This window comes from Phaethon lepturus, unplaced genomic scaffold (genome assembly GCF_000687285.1).
Source record: "Phaethon lepturus isolate BGI_N335 unplaced genomic scaffold, ASM68728v1 scaffold34465, whole genome shotgun sequence".
NCBI classification, from domain to species: Eukaryota; Metazoa; Chordata; class Aves; order Phaethontiformes; family Phaethontidae; genus Phaethon; species Phaethon lepturus.
The window spans coordinates 14,117-30,393 of record NW_010543182.1 but is presented as its reverse complement, the minus strand read 5'-3'; the positions used below and the strand labels follow the sequence as shown (position 1 = coordinate 30,393).

At 47.7% G+C, this 16,277-nt stretch overlaps 1 protein-coding gene across 1 annotated transcript in view; it reads right to left on the bottom strand.

Annotated features, from left to right (window-relative positions):
* Positions 1–1,674: 1,674 nt before the first annotated feature.
* The window catches only part of RGS9 (regulator of G-protein signaling 9), a 28,712-nt gene continuing 14,109 nt past the window's right edge, over positions 1,675–16,277 (bottom strand). Inside the window, exons 9-17 of the mRNA XM_010288277.1 lie at positions 15,974–16,036; positions 9,868–9,897; positions 9,143–9,204; positions 6,706–6,819; positions 5,618–5,733; positions 5,049–5,136; positions 4,348–4,486; positions 3,238–3,323; positions 1,675–1,846 (exon numbers count right to left, since the gene is read on the bottom strand). Coding sequence (XP_010286579.1) covers positions 1,675–1,846; positions 3,238–3,323; positions 4,348–4,486; positions 5,049–5,136; positions 5,618–5,733; positions 6,706–6,819; positions 9,143–9,204; positions 9,868–9,897; positions 15,974–16,036 — 870 coding nt within the window. The remainder of the gene's footprint in view (positions 1,847–3,237; positions 3,324–4,347; positions 4,487–5,048; positions 5,137–5,617; positions 5,734–6,705; positions 6,820–9,142; positions 9,205–9,867; positions 9,898–15,973; positions 16,037–16,277) is intronic.

The window sequence follows — 16,277 nt, the reverse complement described above, 5'->3', positions numbered from 1 at the left end:
AGACTTAGCAAGCAGACCTTGACATCAGAGCAAAAGACTCATGCAACTTGGTTTCAATTCCTCTAAGAAGGTTTATCACCGTTAGGTTAACTGAGGTCATGAAAATCTCCCTAGCTCAGCTGCAAAGCGAAGGAGACTAGTTCTGCAGTGACACCAGATCAGACCATGTACCCTGACCCTGCCTCTGGTAACACACACAGGGAGGGAAAAACCCCTGTTCAAAGTTGTTCGGGACACAGCTATCGCCTATTTGCCTGTTCGCGAAAGGGTGGTCTGCATGCGCCCCGGTACCTGAGGGCTCCCACTCACATCCAGCTTTCTGCACCTCCCATTTCTTGCAAAATCATACCAACAGTAAAAACAGATGAACAATAACAAACAGAGTGAAGAAGCTTCCCAGGCCTCAGTCCTTCCCACCCAGTCCCTCTGCTTCCTCTAAATTTTAACAAACAAGATTAAGTTTTTCTGCCCCTCCAATTATGGGCTTTGCAGGAATCTTCCCACTTCTGGTAATCATTGGCCTGGTCCAGACACACGGGGGTTTCCCAGCAAAGCCTGGAATCTCCCTGAGCTCTTTAGCACTAATGCAGTATTTTAGGTTGCCTCATTCTAAAGAGCAAAAAAAGACAGAGCAAATGAGGAAAAAAAACCACTACTTGAAAGTTGAAATCAGCTCTTGACATCCTGGTTCTTCTTTGCCTCTGGGCTACAAGCCAGTGACAACTGGAACTACCTCCTGTTAGTTTTGTTTGGTGTTTGTCTTTTTTTTTTTTTATCAGCAGAAAGTAGAAGAGCAGGATAAAGACAAGACAAGAGGTAGGAAAGATTTGATAAAAGAAACACAAAGCCACGGCTGCATCTCTCAAGCCCTCCTGCAGGCTCTTGCAAGAGACGGCTCTCTACACCTGCACACCTAGCTCATCTTGCGGGGGAGGCATGAGGAGAGCAGAGCTTTCACTGATCATCTCCGACATGCCGGGGGGGACCTGGGAGTGCCATTAAAATTCAAAGAGTCAACTAAACTTTCAGAAATGCTCATCCTACCGTCCTCACAAGAAGTCTACCCCACTCTTCTGCCTGTGGCTCCATTGCACTGGCGAGGAGGTGCAGGATACTTCAAGTGAGGGGTGCACACCCCTCAGGGGGTGCCCAGGATGCACCCCTTGGAGGGGTGCATGTCCCCCCAAGAGGATGGAGGCCAGCATGGACCCATGGTGGGCCACCTCACCCTGCTCCCTGTGGGGTCATCCACCTCTGCTCTGAGGAAGGCCAATTTGAGGGATGGCAGAGCTTTACTCTGCCTTGCACCATCCCATCTCCTGGAAGAGCAGCAGGCAAGGAGAGGTGGCTGGGCTGCTCAGCCTCGGTGGGGGGATGGCGGGTCTTGCAGCAGCCAGAAGCCATCCCCCCACCGAGGTGAGCGGGGAGCCGGGGCCTTGCACCCCAAGTCCGGCACAGCCAGCAGCCTGGCTCCGGCAGCACTGCCGGGCCTGACATGCCTGGGAAGTGACATTTGCTGCTCCAGAAGCCATGGCAACGTGCAGGAATCAGGCTGCTGGCAGAGCCGGCCTGGGAAACCTAAAGCAGCACTGACACCTTCAGGAAGGGGAGACGAAGCTCAACACCAGCCTCGGCTTGTCTTTTCCCTGTACTGTGCCCTGCGGGGCCCAGAGTCTACTTGGGAGGTTCGTTCTTCAGCTGGCTCCTGCGATCCAGCTTGCTCATGACCTGTGTGATGTCCACGGTCGTGGCAGCCTCTTTGGCTTTGGCCTCTTCCTCCTGCTGCCTCAGGATGATGGGGCTGGGGCTGGAGCGGAGGTGACGGCGTCCAAACGGGAAAGTGGAGCTGGGCAAGAGAGTGAGAGAGAAGCAGGGCGTTACTAAAAAGTAGAAGGGCACCAAAAACTCACCCCTGGTAAGTAAACCTACCAGGAGAGCAAGCTCAGACAGACACAGGTATGCCACTGTCACCCTCACAACAAAGGAGCACAAATGTGGATGGTTTAAAGCGTGACTCGGTGACTCAGTGCCACACATCCGCTACAGAACTGCTAAAAACATAAAGTCAGTCCTGCTCCTGGTCCTCGTGAGGAACTCCAGGGCCAGGAGAAGGCCACTATGTTACTCCTTTTGTTGTAAGCATTTGCACTAATACTCAAGCGTGAAGCCAAACTGCCATCGGTGGAATTTTTTCTAGCACTCTCAGCAAGATCAAGATAGGGATCAGTATGAGTGTTTCTGGTGTCTGCGATACCCCCAAGAGACACCCGCTACCTGCTTCAGCAAAGCCATTACCAGAAGCAGCAGAAACAAGCGTTAAGCCACCTCTGGATGAGGTACTAGCTCTTTAGCTTGTCTAGGATGTCAAGTACTGTGTCTCCAGAACAGGCACTGACAAACGCAAAGGTAGCCACCAGGATCAACCAGCATCTGCCAGCGACCTTGTGATGTGTGGCTCAAGGAAACACTAATCAAACCCCAGGCAAGTCAGCAGGAGGGGTTTTTCCACTGACTTGAAATGGGCTTTAGACGAAACAATAGTGTGAAAGTCCACGATTCCTCTTTCTTGCTTGCTAGGTTGACGAGTGGAAGCGGAACAGAGAAAGAAGCACACCACCCAGTCTGGCTCTGACATTGCACACTCAGCTTTAAGAAGCAACTGGAGTTCAAATGGCCTAAATTTGCTATACAACCTTCATCTTGGTCAGAAAAAGCCATTTCAAGCCTGTCTCTTCTACAGCTGTTTACCTTGTGCCAGCAGTCGTGCATAGTAAGATGCTGTTTGCTCCCATGTGGCTGCCTGTCACCTTCACTTCACAGGGGTAAGTGGCCCTGTCCAGGCAGAGCTGAGCAGGACCCATGAAGGACCCTGTGGTGGCTCTGTGTCTCCTCTAGCAGCCAAGGTTTTATGGGCAGGAGTTTTCCCATGCCCAGTACACACTGCTCTCTCCTTCCAGAAAAGGAGCCATGATTAATTCAACACCCACAGCCTTTCTAAACAGACCCAACAGCCAAGGCAACTGAGCAATCGTCGATTCTGACTGCACACAAGCCAATTCCAAAAGCCTCACAAATAAACAGCATAATCAGTCTCAAAGCAAGCCATCTTTTTAGTGAAAAATTTTATTTAATTAAGTGAACATCTGAATCATAGTAATTTTGCTACAACTCAGGCTTTTTCTACCCTTGCTACAACAAGAAAAAACACAACCCACAATTACATCCAGCCTCACTTGCCTTTTTTTGACAGTCTCTTGTGGCACAACAGCCTTGGCCAACATTTCCTTGTATACTGGAGACTTTAAATAGCGGCCATAGGAGTCCTACTAGGAGAAAAAAGAGAAACCAGTAGTTATGAGCTGTGAGCACCCTTATTAAAATCACCACCAAACACAGCTGCTCAGGAGCCAGGGAGGCTGGGAATGGAATAATCTCACCCAGAAGCCCAAGGGACTTCGCATCTTTCAGGAAAATGTAGCTATTTAAACCAATACTCTTTCATCTTGTAAAATTCCCAAGATTTTCCATCTCACAATAAAGCTTCCCAGGTAAGATCCAGACCAAAAGGTGTCTCGCAGTCATTACAGGGTGAAGTGCTCATGTTTTGGGAGCTGAACTTTTCAGCAAGGGGTGAAAATCAGTATCATTCTCCTGCTTTCAGTGTCAATGTGAATTAGCTGCTGCTCTGGCCCATAATGCTCCTTCTTGCTTAAGCAGATTTTGCACCGCTCATAAGGAGGAGTTACAGGTTATTCGTGGTCACCGTGATCTAATGAAAGCCATGACATATTATATGCTGACATCAGCCTGCAGTCTGCTGCATCAGTCAGTCCTAAAAAAAGGTGCCCATCAACATAATAGCAAAAAAACATGTGAAAAAAACTCAGTAAAACGTGAGATGGGCCATGTCTGGTTATGCTCTTGGTACAAAACTCACGCAACTATATCACAACTGCTACTACCTTTCCCATCCACTGCTTAAATACAGTTGGATTCATGCATTCCACCATAGGGATGCCCGATATGGCACACAAAGTTGTACTAACTGAGTGAAGTGAAAGATTTGTTCCAGCTTTGAATAAGCTGGTGACCAAGCTGGTATTAGAAAGTAGGACTTCCACTTTCAAGTCCACTTGTAGGACTTGAACTCCACCACCTTGGGGACATGCTGCCTTAGAGGGAAGAAGCAGCAGCAAAATACAAAGGCCTGAACCAGTGCTTGCTTAAGTCAGCAAATTTGAGGGATTTGCAAACAAAGGCCACTTGAAAGTGACTGATAGCACACAAAGGCATGGAAAGGCCCAGAGAACTGGAATCCCCCTAAGGCTTTGGAAACAAATAACAAACCTTTTTCATCAGCATGTAAATGTGGGTCTGAGCAGCATCTAAAACATAACGATGAGGGTGCTTGAGGCCTTTGACAGTGATGCCCATTGTTGTGCCATCGATGTTAATCCAGCGCCTTGCTCCTGGAGCCAGGAAGAGCCTGCAAGGAGGAGGAATCAATAGTGCCATTAACAGCGGGGGAATTCCGGGAGATTCCTCTGTCTGTGCATGAAAGGAAAAGTCCCTTCAACTCCCCACCACAATTTGCTGTCCCTATCTTGAGCAGTCAATCTCCTCTTCAACAGTAGACATGCAGTCAGTTCCTCTTGCACCGTTAACACACAATATAAACCAAATTTTAGCCCACTGGAAGCAAAAAGGGTCTCTCCACTCTCCTCGCGGCACTCCCAAGATCTTTGCTATTCCAACACCTCTATTTAAATTACATGCTAAGACCTAAATGTAATAGTGGAGAATGGAGAGGAAAGGTAACTATATAGAGTCACAGAATCATAGAATCTTTGGGTTGAAAGGGTTCAAAACAATACTTACACTTTCATATTCAAAAGCTCCTTTCCTATGTGGGGACACAGGACAGCCACATTTGATGACAGCTTACAATGAAAAGTCTCAGGAATAAATCATTTGGAGAATGACAAGGTGTGGAAGAAGGTGATGGGACTCACGTACAAAGAGTTTAAGAATGTAAAATTTTCACTCACTTGTAAATTTCTTCCGCTTTTTCTTTGACCTTGGATTGATCTCCGTACTTGAGATCCTCACAGGCTTCCCAGAAACTCAGATTCTCTCCTGCGTAACAAGGACACAGTCAGCAAAGAGCGAGACTGAAGAAAACACAATCCCATTTATTAACTCCTAAACTGAATTTGTTTGACTCGATACATGTTGGTCCCAATTCAGTCTCTCCAATTCTTACAGCCACCTTGAAAATCCCCTTAGGATTTTTTCCCTACTCTCTGCTCAGGGACAAACACCACCTGTAAGAGCTTGTGAATCCAGTCAGTTCCAGCTTGCCGGGCGCAGTCCCTCTGCACAGGGAGTGCCCTGGGCTGTATTTTGTGTCCTGTGCCACTAGATGGTATTGCATGCACTGGCTGCACAGCCATCGCCTCCAAAATCACTTCTACTGCTTTTACTTTGTGACTTTGTCACTGTCTCAGCTCACAGCACCTACTGCAAAGGCATGGATTTCCATCACTGCTGTCTCAGCTGTGCAGCCTCCTGCTGTGTGGTCTAGGCAGGGACAAAGACAGAGACACAGCAGACCCACCGCTGAACTCCTTCTTCAGGAAGAGCTGGAAGTTCTGACGACCTTTTGGGTCTCGTATCAGCTCACTGAAGTTGAGGGCCCATCGCTCCACACGCATTCTGGTGGGGATTTCCACTCTGCACAGGTTGAAAACAAACAGCACTGCCAGTTTCATGTGGGCCATCTAATTGGCAGATGAATTAAAACCAAAATGCCCTTTGCTGGAATGCCAAGAGACTTCTCAGCACTCTGTTTTCCAGATTGCTGTAATGAGCTCCTGAAGTCAGCCCACTAAGTAAGCCATAATTAAACCACTTGGTACACAGTGGGATGAGGATTTATCTCGGATTTATGCTGCTCACAATGACGGCCCAGCTTTGCTGGAGGTTTGACTCAGTCCCATTCTGGAGGAGGCACTGGTTGTTGCCCAAAGCTTTGCTTCTCATAAAGGCATTCTGTGAAGGTATCCTTTGGGGCTGTCTAATGGGATATTATCACTCTAACAGGATTGCTGGTCTCAAATGAGAACCAGTAGTATGTTGTATGCTTCAAGCCCAGAGATGCCACTGTATAATTAGCAAATACTATCTGAATGGAAAACCAAGGGAGTCCTCAGAGAAGAGACGGACTGCCAGTATGTGCCTCCAACCCAAACCCTCTCCTAAGAAAGCAGCCTGAGGTGTGTGCAAAGATCAAGGACCAGTAATTGAACCCTGAATTGTTACACCATTGGCAGCACCTAATTTAGCAGGGTTAACGCTAAACCAAGTGCTATACCTGAGCGTAACTGGTCATATTCCATTCCTCTGCTAGAAAACATGGACTTCACTCACCAAGGGGAGGATCACACCAACTCAGCAGGGGCTGAGTGCATACTCCCATCATCAGTTTAGGAATTTCTGTAATGTTAAGGAAGGCTCCACTTCAGCAGGGAGTACTCCTAAGAGACAGTTTCTTTAGTGTGGCCAAGCTAGCTCAGAAAGGGAATGCTTCCCTGCTCATGATAAGAGACCAGATATCATGACGAAATCAGGGATTCCCTTTTCTGATTTCTATCTGCATAAAGGTCAGTGTAAACCACGAGCTGGCAAAAGAATACAAATACATACAGTTTTGCATTGAGATCCCAGAACTCGGGGTCATCTGTTATCCAGGGGTTGCTGGGGAGACATCCAGACAGGATAGGATCATTGGAGAGGAACTGCTCAGAGTACTTCACAAGCCTGCAAGTAAATCCAACAAGATCAAAGTATTAATTTGCAGGCAGAATTGCAGCCAGGCCCATTACAAGCAAATAAATGGTTGCACAGACTATAGATATCTTCAGAGGTGCAGCCCTATCAGCACGGGGATCTGGAATGTGGCCCCTGCCTTAGTAGAAAAAAGGATTCATTAGCTCAGTTAATCTTCTCCATTTCCCAAACAGTAATTTCCTGGTTGTCTTTCAAAGCAGTGATTTTGTCAGTTCAAGTGCAGGGAGATACAAGACTCTCTTCCATCACCTCCTTTGCCTCTTCATTTCAAGGAAGTGGGACTAAGCCCCCCAAATGGCTTCTGTCTCCTTCTCCAGCCAATTAGCAAAGCCCTGATCCTGTTCTGCTTTTGTGCCTCACATTATAGAGAAGAAAGAGCTAGAGAAGAGGCAAGTACTGTATATGCTCAGGGTGGGTTCTCTACAGCCTTCCCACGGGGCATGGGACAGCCGAGGGAGCTCCGGGAGAGGTGAGGGTGCTGAGGGCACATCCTGGCTTCTCCTTTCCTCCGCTCACCTACCGCACGGCTCATTCCTCTGCAAATGACTGAGGGCTTGGCACAAAGCAAAAAATGTCTCTGTCCTAGCAGGAACCAGACAAACACTTCTTCTACCTTCTAAATTGGCCAGACTTGTAATTAGAGCCCATTTCACTAATGTCCTGGAAGCTTTCTCCTCCCTTTTTCACTCTTGAAAAAAATCATCCGTTTTCTGCATTTAAAATTCCTTCTAGGCCAAACTGCTTTCATGTGCTCAAAGCTGGGAGTGCACTGTCCAAGGACCCATTGCTAACAGGCACCTTGGCATAGATCCTGCAATTATACAATGCTGCTGCACAAAGCATACCACAGGTTTGGCACAGAAGTGCTCGATCCTATCTTCTCACTGGAAATGCCAAGGCATTCAGCACCTGCATAATTCACTCCAATTCATATATTCTAATCAAGCTACAAATCTAAACCTGTCAACTCAGGTAACATTGCTCTGTCTTTTTAATGATTAGTTCTTTGTAGCTCCTCCTAAATCAATGCAATGCTCTGATGCATGTGCATTATCTCATTGCTGCTCTTATACTCATCAATAATAATTTGATTTGGACCCAATCCTGCAGTTGAGATGGAGACCCAAATTTCCTGAGGATTTTTTGATCTAGGTGATAAGCATTATCCATCAGAAGACTACAACTAATGTGTGAAAAGCTCCATTGCCAAACAGTTAAGCACCACAAAATTCCTGGAAGGTAGCCAGACGTCCCCAGCTCCGGCTCACAGTTTGAAAATTGAGGCAGGAGAGTTTGAACTGACTTGGGAGTCAGTGACAGACGAAATGAGCAGAACTGCTGGTGCCTTGCAAACTGTGGTTCTCAGAAGACAGCACTTGCTTCCCAGACTCTTCCTCCCATTTCATTCATCCACGACCATCTTCTCCCAGGGAACAGGCCTGAGCACCTTGTTTATCTCAGATTCGATATGGATCTCTGGGTGGCAATCGCTATGTAAAACAGGCTGGTGGTGTGGACTGCACCTCTAGGCAACTGGCCAGCACATAAAATTCTGGGTAAAAAATGCCTGTGGCAAACATACTAATGGCTAATGCTAGGACTGGGAGTTTTGCACTTAATTGGCTTCATCGAGAATCTGATCAGGAAACTCTCCCACCAGAAGAGGAATTGCTAATTAATTGCTTGGACGTTCATGGAGAAGCATGTGTTCCTTCATAATACAGAATAACCAGAGACTTCCTCAGTTCTTCTGCCTTCTGGTGAGCATCGCCATGCAAGCAAGAACTGGGGCTGTACCCAGCCCATCAGGCTGGGGACCAGCGACAGGAGGGTCAGTCTGTCCCCGCTGCTTACTCCTCCCGCACAGCGACAGGCACAGGACAGACACACTGCTGCATCCTCGCAAGGCAGTCTCCACGCAGCTGCTTTTCCAGGCTGCAGAGCTGTGCTGTGTCTCAAGCACCACAGTCCAGGCCTGACCAGGCTGAACATCTCTCGATTTCAGAGGTAATCTCAACTGACTGGGTGCTGCTCTACAGACACTCACGGCAAAGCTCTGCTTAGCTCCAAGGGAGCCTCTTCATTATCACTGGGATTCTGATCCCTGCTCTGCCTTGTGCCTCCTGGCCCAGGCAACACACAGCCCAGACAGCACAAACAACACTGTGTGTGGCCACCACATCGCTTCTCCTGACTGAGTCACCAGCTGCCAGAGCAGATAGCTTAATCATCTCATTTGAAGATGAGTGCTGAAGACTAATTAATGTGTGGAGAGAAGGAAATCAGGACTTACCCTCCAAGAGAGACAGAAGATTTCACTCTGGACTTCATGATGGCCTGCTGATAATACATGATCTGAGAGGGATCAGACACGTCCATGGTTAGGAACATGGAGATGTGAAACAACGCCATCTCTACCTGAACTTCAAGCATGCCCTCTCCAAGGTGATGAGGCTAACTACAACAGGGCCCGCTGCTTCCCTAATTATTGGATGTCCAAGGAATCAGAGATTCCCTAAACTGTGTTAGTAAAATGGCTGTTTTCCCTGAGCGCACTGCAAATGTCAGAAAAGCATTTTGCAATGTGCAAATAATTAAAAAGCACTCCCCATGCTATATAAAAATTGGATAATAGCTACCATTCTAGGCACCTACAAATGCTCTGGGTGATTTAGCATGTAATTATCATTGATCCTTGGCTGCTTCTACCCTGGCGCCACTGGATGTATCTCCTATGATTTCCCCACCACTAATTTTGATCTATTGGATTTTAGCCCTGGTGTCTGTCCTTGCTTGAGCCTTCCCGTCACTGGGAGAGCTGCTGGCTGCCTGCAGTGGGAGGAACTGTCCTGAAAGCACACTGACCAAAAGCTCCATGGGGCAGAGACTCTCCCAGCCAAACCCTGGTGGTTTTAAAACTGCTCATCCCCTGCAAAAGGGGCTTTGAGCCCCCATGCAACACTGACGTAAGCAATACATACAGGATGAACACCTCGAAGTGAAGGAAGGACCACTCACCTCTCTCCTATAAACATCCATAGTTTTTTTCTGTAAAATAAAGAAGCAAAAACCATTGAATTGACGTGGGTACTTTCACTCACCTTTTTTGAGACATGAAAACACCGTTGCAGGGCTGCTGTTGTACAGCACTCTCCAATTAATTCTCATTACAATTAAAATCAAACACAGCAGCTCAGCTAAGCAGGGTATCATCAAAGCCAAGAGCATCCACACACCGTAAATCGTTCCATTAGCTGTATTTACTGTTTAGTATTGCTTCTTCCATCACAGGCTGCCTGTATGCCTTCAATTAAGGGGTTATTCTAATGGAGCTAAAATAGATTCGTTTACGAGACACAGATTAGATCATTCAATATTAGCTAAAGGAGACAGGAACCAACGCATTGCAAAATATAAACACCACAATTAAAAGCCTCAGCAGCAGTATCTGCTGTGCAAAGGGTGCTTACGTTGTAATTTGAATAACTCAGACTATGTTACATGTCATCCACAAATGAGCAAGCAATTGAAGGCAAGAAATTAACTGCAGGGTGTTTATTCACACGGTTTCCTTTGAAGCAGTTACTTTGTGTGAAATAAACTTGAGGAGGGAGAAGGAAAGACAGGCTAAGTCAGGGATGCTCCCAGCAAGCCTTTAAAGGCTTACGCAGCAGTTCCATTCTTCATCTCCCGTTTTAGCCAACAAGATCAGAATTATTCTGTCAAACTAGCCCTGTGGCAGACACAGGTCTGCAAAGTGCCTTGGTGAAGTGCCGTTTGTGAGCAATGAGGGCTGAAGCATCTGGTATCAAATGCCACAGGCAGCCTGCTTCTCCCATCTTCTCACCAGAGAACCTGCACCCTGAGCTGCCCCTATTTTGGGAAAGGCAAGACACTCTCCCAGGGCTGCTTTGTGAGGGGACCATTGTAGGGACACCAGTGCAGATTTGCTTTTGCATTTTAACCATCGTCACTAGTCCTGCTCAGGAGGGAGAAACTATTCTTTATAATGGAAGAAACTTACATTGGTTTTGAGAAAGCACACTCACCATTTCAGCAGCAGGAGCCAGACTGCAGCAGATCAGCCGATCTGTATAGCTCTACCATGAAGCCAGCCCATCTGATCCTAACACAAACCCAGTCTGGCCTGTGTAGTACTGACAGAAATCCTCACTGTGGCATTGCAAAGGGAGGAAGCTTTTTCTGCTGGTAATACCATGACCAGCGCTGAATGACTGCAGCACACATAATCTCAGCAGGGGCAAACAGGAAAGCAAACAGTAGCTGCACCAGCAGCAATGTTCTGCTGGCCACACACAAGGAACTGCATGCAAGGGGGAGGAAAAAGCTCTTGGACAACAGGATTGTTGGCCACAGGGCTGTACAGCCTCCCTTGCTGATTCAAAGCCTCCTGGGAAAGCTTATAAATGATGGAGGACACACAGATTAAAGAACACCTTTTCACCCTGCAGCTGCACCCCTGATGCCAGGCCAGCTTCCATGTAGGCACCATTTCTTCCCCTCATTTCTACAGTGTTATCATGGTTTCAGATAGACTGTTGAAATGGCGGGGGGGGGAAATCACCTGCTTGTGCAGAGAAACTCGCTGCATTTACTGTCCTAGAAGTGTTCTCTTTAGAAAGCTTTGTTTCTGTTTCAGGCCAGCTATTTCCTGCACAATAGGAGTTCACTACCTCCTTGGGGAACCCAAGATACAAACCAGGCCCCATCAGATTTACAAGTGCCAGCTGAACTGTTCCATTTGACGGAACTTAAGTGCGGCTAGAGCATTTACTTTAGGAAAATCAACATGTTAAAATTGTTAGATGGTTTTAAAAGGCCCCCTCATTTCTTCCTCTGTTTTGTCAAGTGGGTGCCTTGGACAGGCCTGGTGCAGTGGGGCGAGGAGAGGTGAATGCTGGCAAAATGGCTTGAAGGCAGCTCACGTGGTAGTAAAGTTGTATTATCTTCTACAGGGCTCTTAGAGGCAGGCAGCACACCACACACACACACACGAGACAAACAGCTGGTGAGAAAGAAAAAAAGAACCCAGTAAGTTAATTGTTATATAGAGCAAGAAAGGCATGAATTAAACTGCCATCACTACAGAAAAATCATATGTGGGCAAGTAAAAATCAAAGCTAATGCCATGTCTGCAGACAGGAAATGATTTTTTTTGAAGGTGCATCCTACACCAAGGATCCCTTCCTGCCACAGCCTGAGCCCAGCTTTCGCTGGTCCTGGGAAAGCTAAGGGGCTTTGGTGGGGTGCTGCAGGGTGGGGAGAGGACTTGCCACAGCTCCCACAGAAAAGGGGGCTATAGCATGAGAAGGGCTGAGCATCACTGAGTACTGGCACACACTGAACTGGAGTGGAATCAAAGAGGAGTCCAGCACTGAAGACCCTATTGAAGGCTGCAGGTGCTGGCTGTGCTCAGTCCTTTCCAGTTCTCAAATCCACAGTAAACCAGGAAGGATCTCAGCTATTTCACCCCAGAGCTGCAGAACATTTCATTTCCCTTTCTCCCACAGTGCTCCCATCACCACTTTCCAGCTTCACTGCTGGTACAAGGGACCCTGAATACTCTCTGTGTCCTATTGAGCACTGCCAGTTGTCCCCACCATCCTACCCATCCTTAGCCCCTGCTACTGACAGCGGCAACGCCAAAGTGCCCTCTACCACCCACCACTCTCCCTCATTTGGAAGGAAATAATATTTGGAACAAAAGAGTCATTTCTTATAATGAGATTAATTTTGCAATGCCCTTAATGAGTGACTTATCACAATTACCGCGGATAAGCTCCCCAGCCCTGCAGGCTTCAAATCAAAATGGCAATTAGTGAAAGACCTCAGTCTGTCTTTGGCGAGCGCCACGAGCCGTTAAACATCCTCCTCCCCGAGACACACAGCAGCACTTGGACACCCCGCACGGCCTCGTCACACCCCGCCGCCACCAGCCGAGCGCTCCCCACGCGTGCAAGCAGCGGCTGCAAAGCTCAGCTGGGAGCCAGCCAGGACCTACTCAAGAGCCCTGGGTCTGAGGCTGATCCACAGGGCTGAAGCCAGGAGCTCCTACAAGAGCTGCACCATCTGCTAATTTCCAGCTAGCCATCCACATGGGCCTCCTCCGCTCTCCGTGTGGGTCTTCCTGAGCACATTGTGGAGATAACGGTCATTATGTTTTTGCCTGTCTGGCCATCATTCAGGTTTACAGAGGCCGTAAAAAGCCAGACAACAGCTTTTGTGTCTATGCCCAGATGGGGCTTGGAGCGAAGAACAAGCACAGGCCACTGTTATGCAGAGCTCACGTTGGACCGAGGCACTGCAAATCTGCCCCAAATGCCGAAGTACCCTCAATCCGTGCCGCAGCTCAGCAAGCTGTGGGGACAACCACGGGGATCGCGCGCACAGCACCAGCTGCTGAGCACGGGGCAGTGCCAGCACAGCTCGGCCTCCCTCCGCAGCTCGCTTTCCTGCAGCCAGAGCAAAAACCTGGGGGCATGGCCTCTCTGACACTGCAAGGGCAAGCAGCACTCCAGCATGCACCCAGCTCTGTTTCTGCACACACGAACACCTCTTCTCAGGTGCAGACGTGGGCCTTTGCCTACACGCAGCCAGCTGGGAGCCCTGCATGCCAGAGGCAAATTCTGAGTCTAGCATAAGATCATCTCAACATGCATCTCCACTGTGCTGGTGCTTCGAGCCCAGCAGCTGGAAGTCAGATCTGCAACAGTCCACATGGCCAGTTTCATTCAAATTGATGGTTTTCCCTGTCTTATTTATCTGCTTCTGACCTTGTTATTTCAAAAGATGTGATGGAAGCAGCAGAACTTACACATTTATCAGGCAGCCCGACTGACAGAAATGTATGAAATGAAAGGCCAGCAATGACTACGATGATCTGTGGCCGATCCGACAACAAGCCAGGGCATTTCATTCAGTACCCCTGAATCTAGCACAATGATTTTTGGCTAAGCTAACGCACCTTTTAGAAAGGCTTTCTGGTTACAGAAGGCAGCAAAAGCCGAGTGTGTACCTGCAGGCGAGTCAGCGGGCTCCGGCAGTTGCCTGGTAACTCCCCAAGCAGTGAGGCTCGATCTTGAGCCTGAGACCTGGGTAACAAAAGGCTAAAGCGTCCCTTAATTAGCTGTTCAATGAATGGCTGCTTCTGCCTTACTCCTCCTGCCCAACTACAACTCCTAACTCATTATAAGAGCAAGGAACACCCATGGGTGAGTAATAAAAGTGCCTTTCAAAGGAGTGCGATATTTGGCTGAGCACCTGTTTATCCCCAGAGGACTCTATCACTTAGGGAGGGAGCAGCCAAAGGTTCTGAGGCAAGTGAAAGAGATGTTCATGCCAGTATCAGCTTCAAAGAAGTCACTCTGATGTCAGAAATTAATTATCACTGGGAGTATTTTCTTTCTCAGCTGTCAAGATACAAGAAAACTAATTGGCCAACAAAGTGAAGTTAGACTGAGTGGGAACAGAGACACAGACCCAATAAATGGGTGCTAGACTCATGCACTCATTTTCTGCTCTCATCATTTCACCTATGTCAGAACCAGAGGCTAGGCCCACAGAAAACATCAATAAAACTCTGCACTGCCTTCAGCAGGGTAGTATAGGGGCAACAAAGCACAGTTCAGCTCAGCATTTACCAGCAGAGCTTGAGCCATCCTTTCTGCTCACCAAAGGCTGTTGAGCCACAGGTGTTTGTGAGAGCAGCCTGCAGAAAAAAACCTAAACAAAACAAAAAACACGAAAAAGCTGCTAATCCAAAGGTGGTTCTATGTGGGCTTTTGGCTGTCTCGTGTATTGTCAATCACTCTTTCAAAAGCAAAAAGAGAAGCAAGAAGAACCTTCCCTCTTCTGCTCAGCCTCCAAAGAGGAGACACAGCTCAGAGACCAGTTTCAAGGAGACAGGCAGTGAAGTCACCCCAAAGCTGGTGTCTTTTGGCTCAGGGCCTCCTAGGAGTCACCATCTCTCTTATGTTCAGAGTGGGAACTGAACTAAGATCCCTCAGCTCACTTCCTCTGTACTACCAAGCAGCTGGCAGATGGCTACAGGCTTTCAAACCGTTTGCAAACCTAAAATCTCCTTCAATGTCAGCTGTAAAACTGTGGGCGAGACATTGGCTTACTTCTCTTTTCCATCCCTCTCCCTTTCCTCCACTCCTTTTTAAAAAAAAAAAAAAAAAAAAGGCTTTCAGCAGCTGCTACTTACAGCAAGAAAAAAAAAAAAATACACCCCAACCCTACATTTTGCTCATTTTCAGTCTCTATAGCAACAGAACACAGTTGGCCAAAGCAATTTTCCTGCCTCTGGCTGTTGAGATGTTTAAAGGCTGTTACAAAAATGAGAAGTTGTGGAAATACAGTGAGTGTGATCACAGTAACATTTGCATCTAACTGCTGAGAGACACTTTGACTTCACTTCCAAATGAACATCATTAAGTGCTCAAATGCGGGATCGCTTAAAAGGATGGACGGAGAAAGAGAAAAGCAGCTCCAGCTCCTCATCCACTCAGCTCCACTGACTGCATTTGTCTTATTGGACCCCAAACCAGTCCCACCCAGTTACAGCCTCCATGGTCTCTGTTCATTAATTCTATTTTTTTATGGTCTAGCTATACAGTATGCATTCTTAGGCAACATACCGTGTCTCCTATCCACCACACCAACTTCTCTGTCTTCTTGCCACATGTTACCCTTTCAGAGGCGTTCTGTCATTTTATTTTAAACCTGGATCTTTCCTCTGATCCTTTACACCCCACAACCCCCCACAGTACATTCACCGCTAATAAAAAGGCAGCAACAAGCATCTGGAGGTAGAGGATTCCTTACTTCAGCTTCACCAGCAGAGAAAACATGTCCTGTAGCTAAACACTCACACTGGCTGGTGAGGCAAGAAAGCTGACAAAGTATTTTCAAGCCAAAAGATGCTGCCAAAGCCTATTCTGAGGGCCCCACGCCCTGGACAATGAGACAGCTTCAGCTTCTGGCCCATTTGGCTGTCATGTCTGAGCTGACTCGCTGAGGCTGCCCAGGGACATTGTCTGGGTCCTCCCAAACAAATTCAGTAGGTGTAGAAAAAAATCCAAACCTGTCTCACCTGGTTTACCTTATTTTCATTGGGATCCGTTGCACGATCTAATCCATACTCTAGGACGTCTAGCATGCCAGGCTGTTATGAACAGAAACACCAATAGCTTTGTAACTCTTTTGTTTTAAAGTTCGTGGTTCACACAAATGCATGAGCAGACCCCCAACCCCCAAAGGGCTCCACTGCCAGCAGCTCCCAGCCAGCAGTGCCCCAGGGGAGCTCTGCCCCCTGAATCTGGCAACACTCCCCTCCAAGCATGGGTGCTACAGCCAGACCTCCCTCCCTTGAACTCTTTGAGAGCAACCAAGGAGAGAAGTGTGGA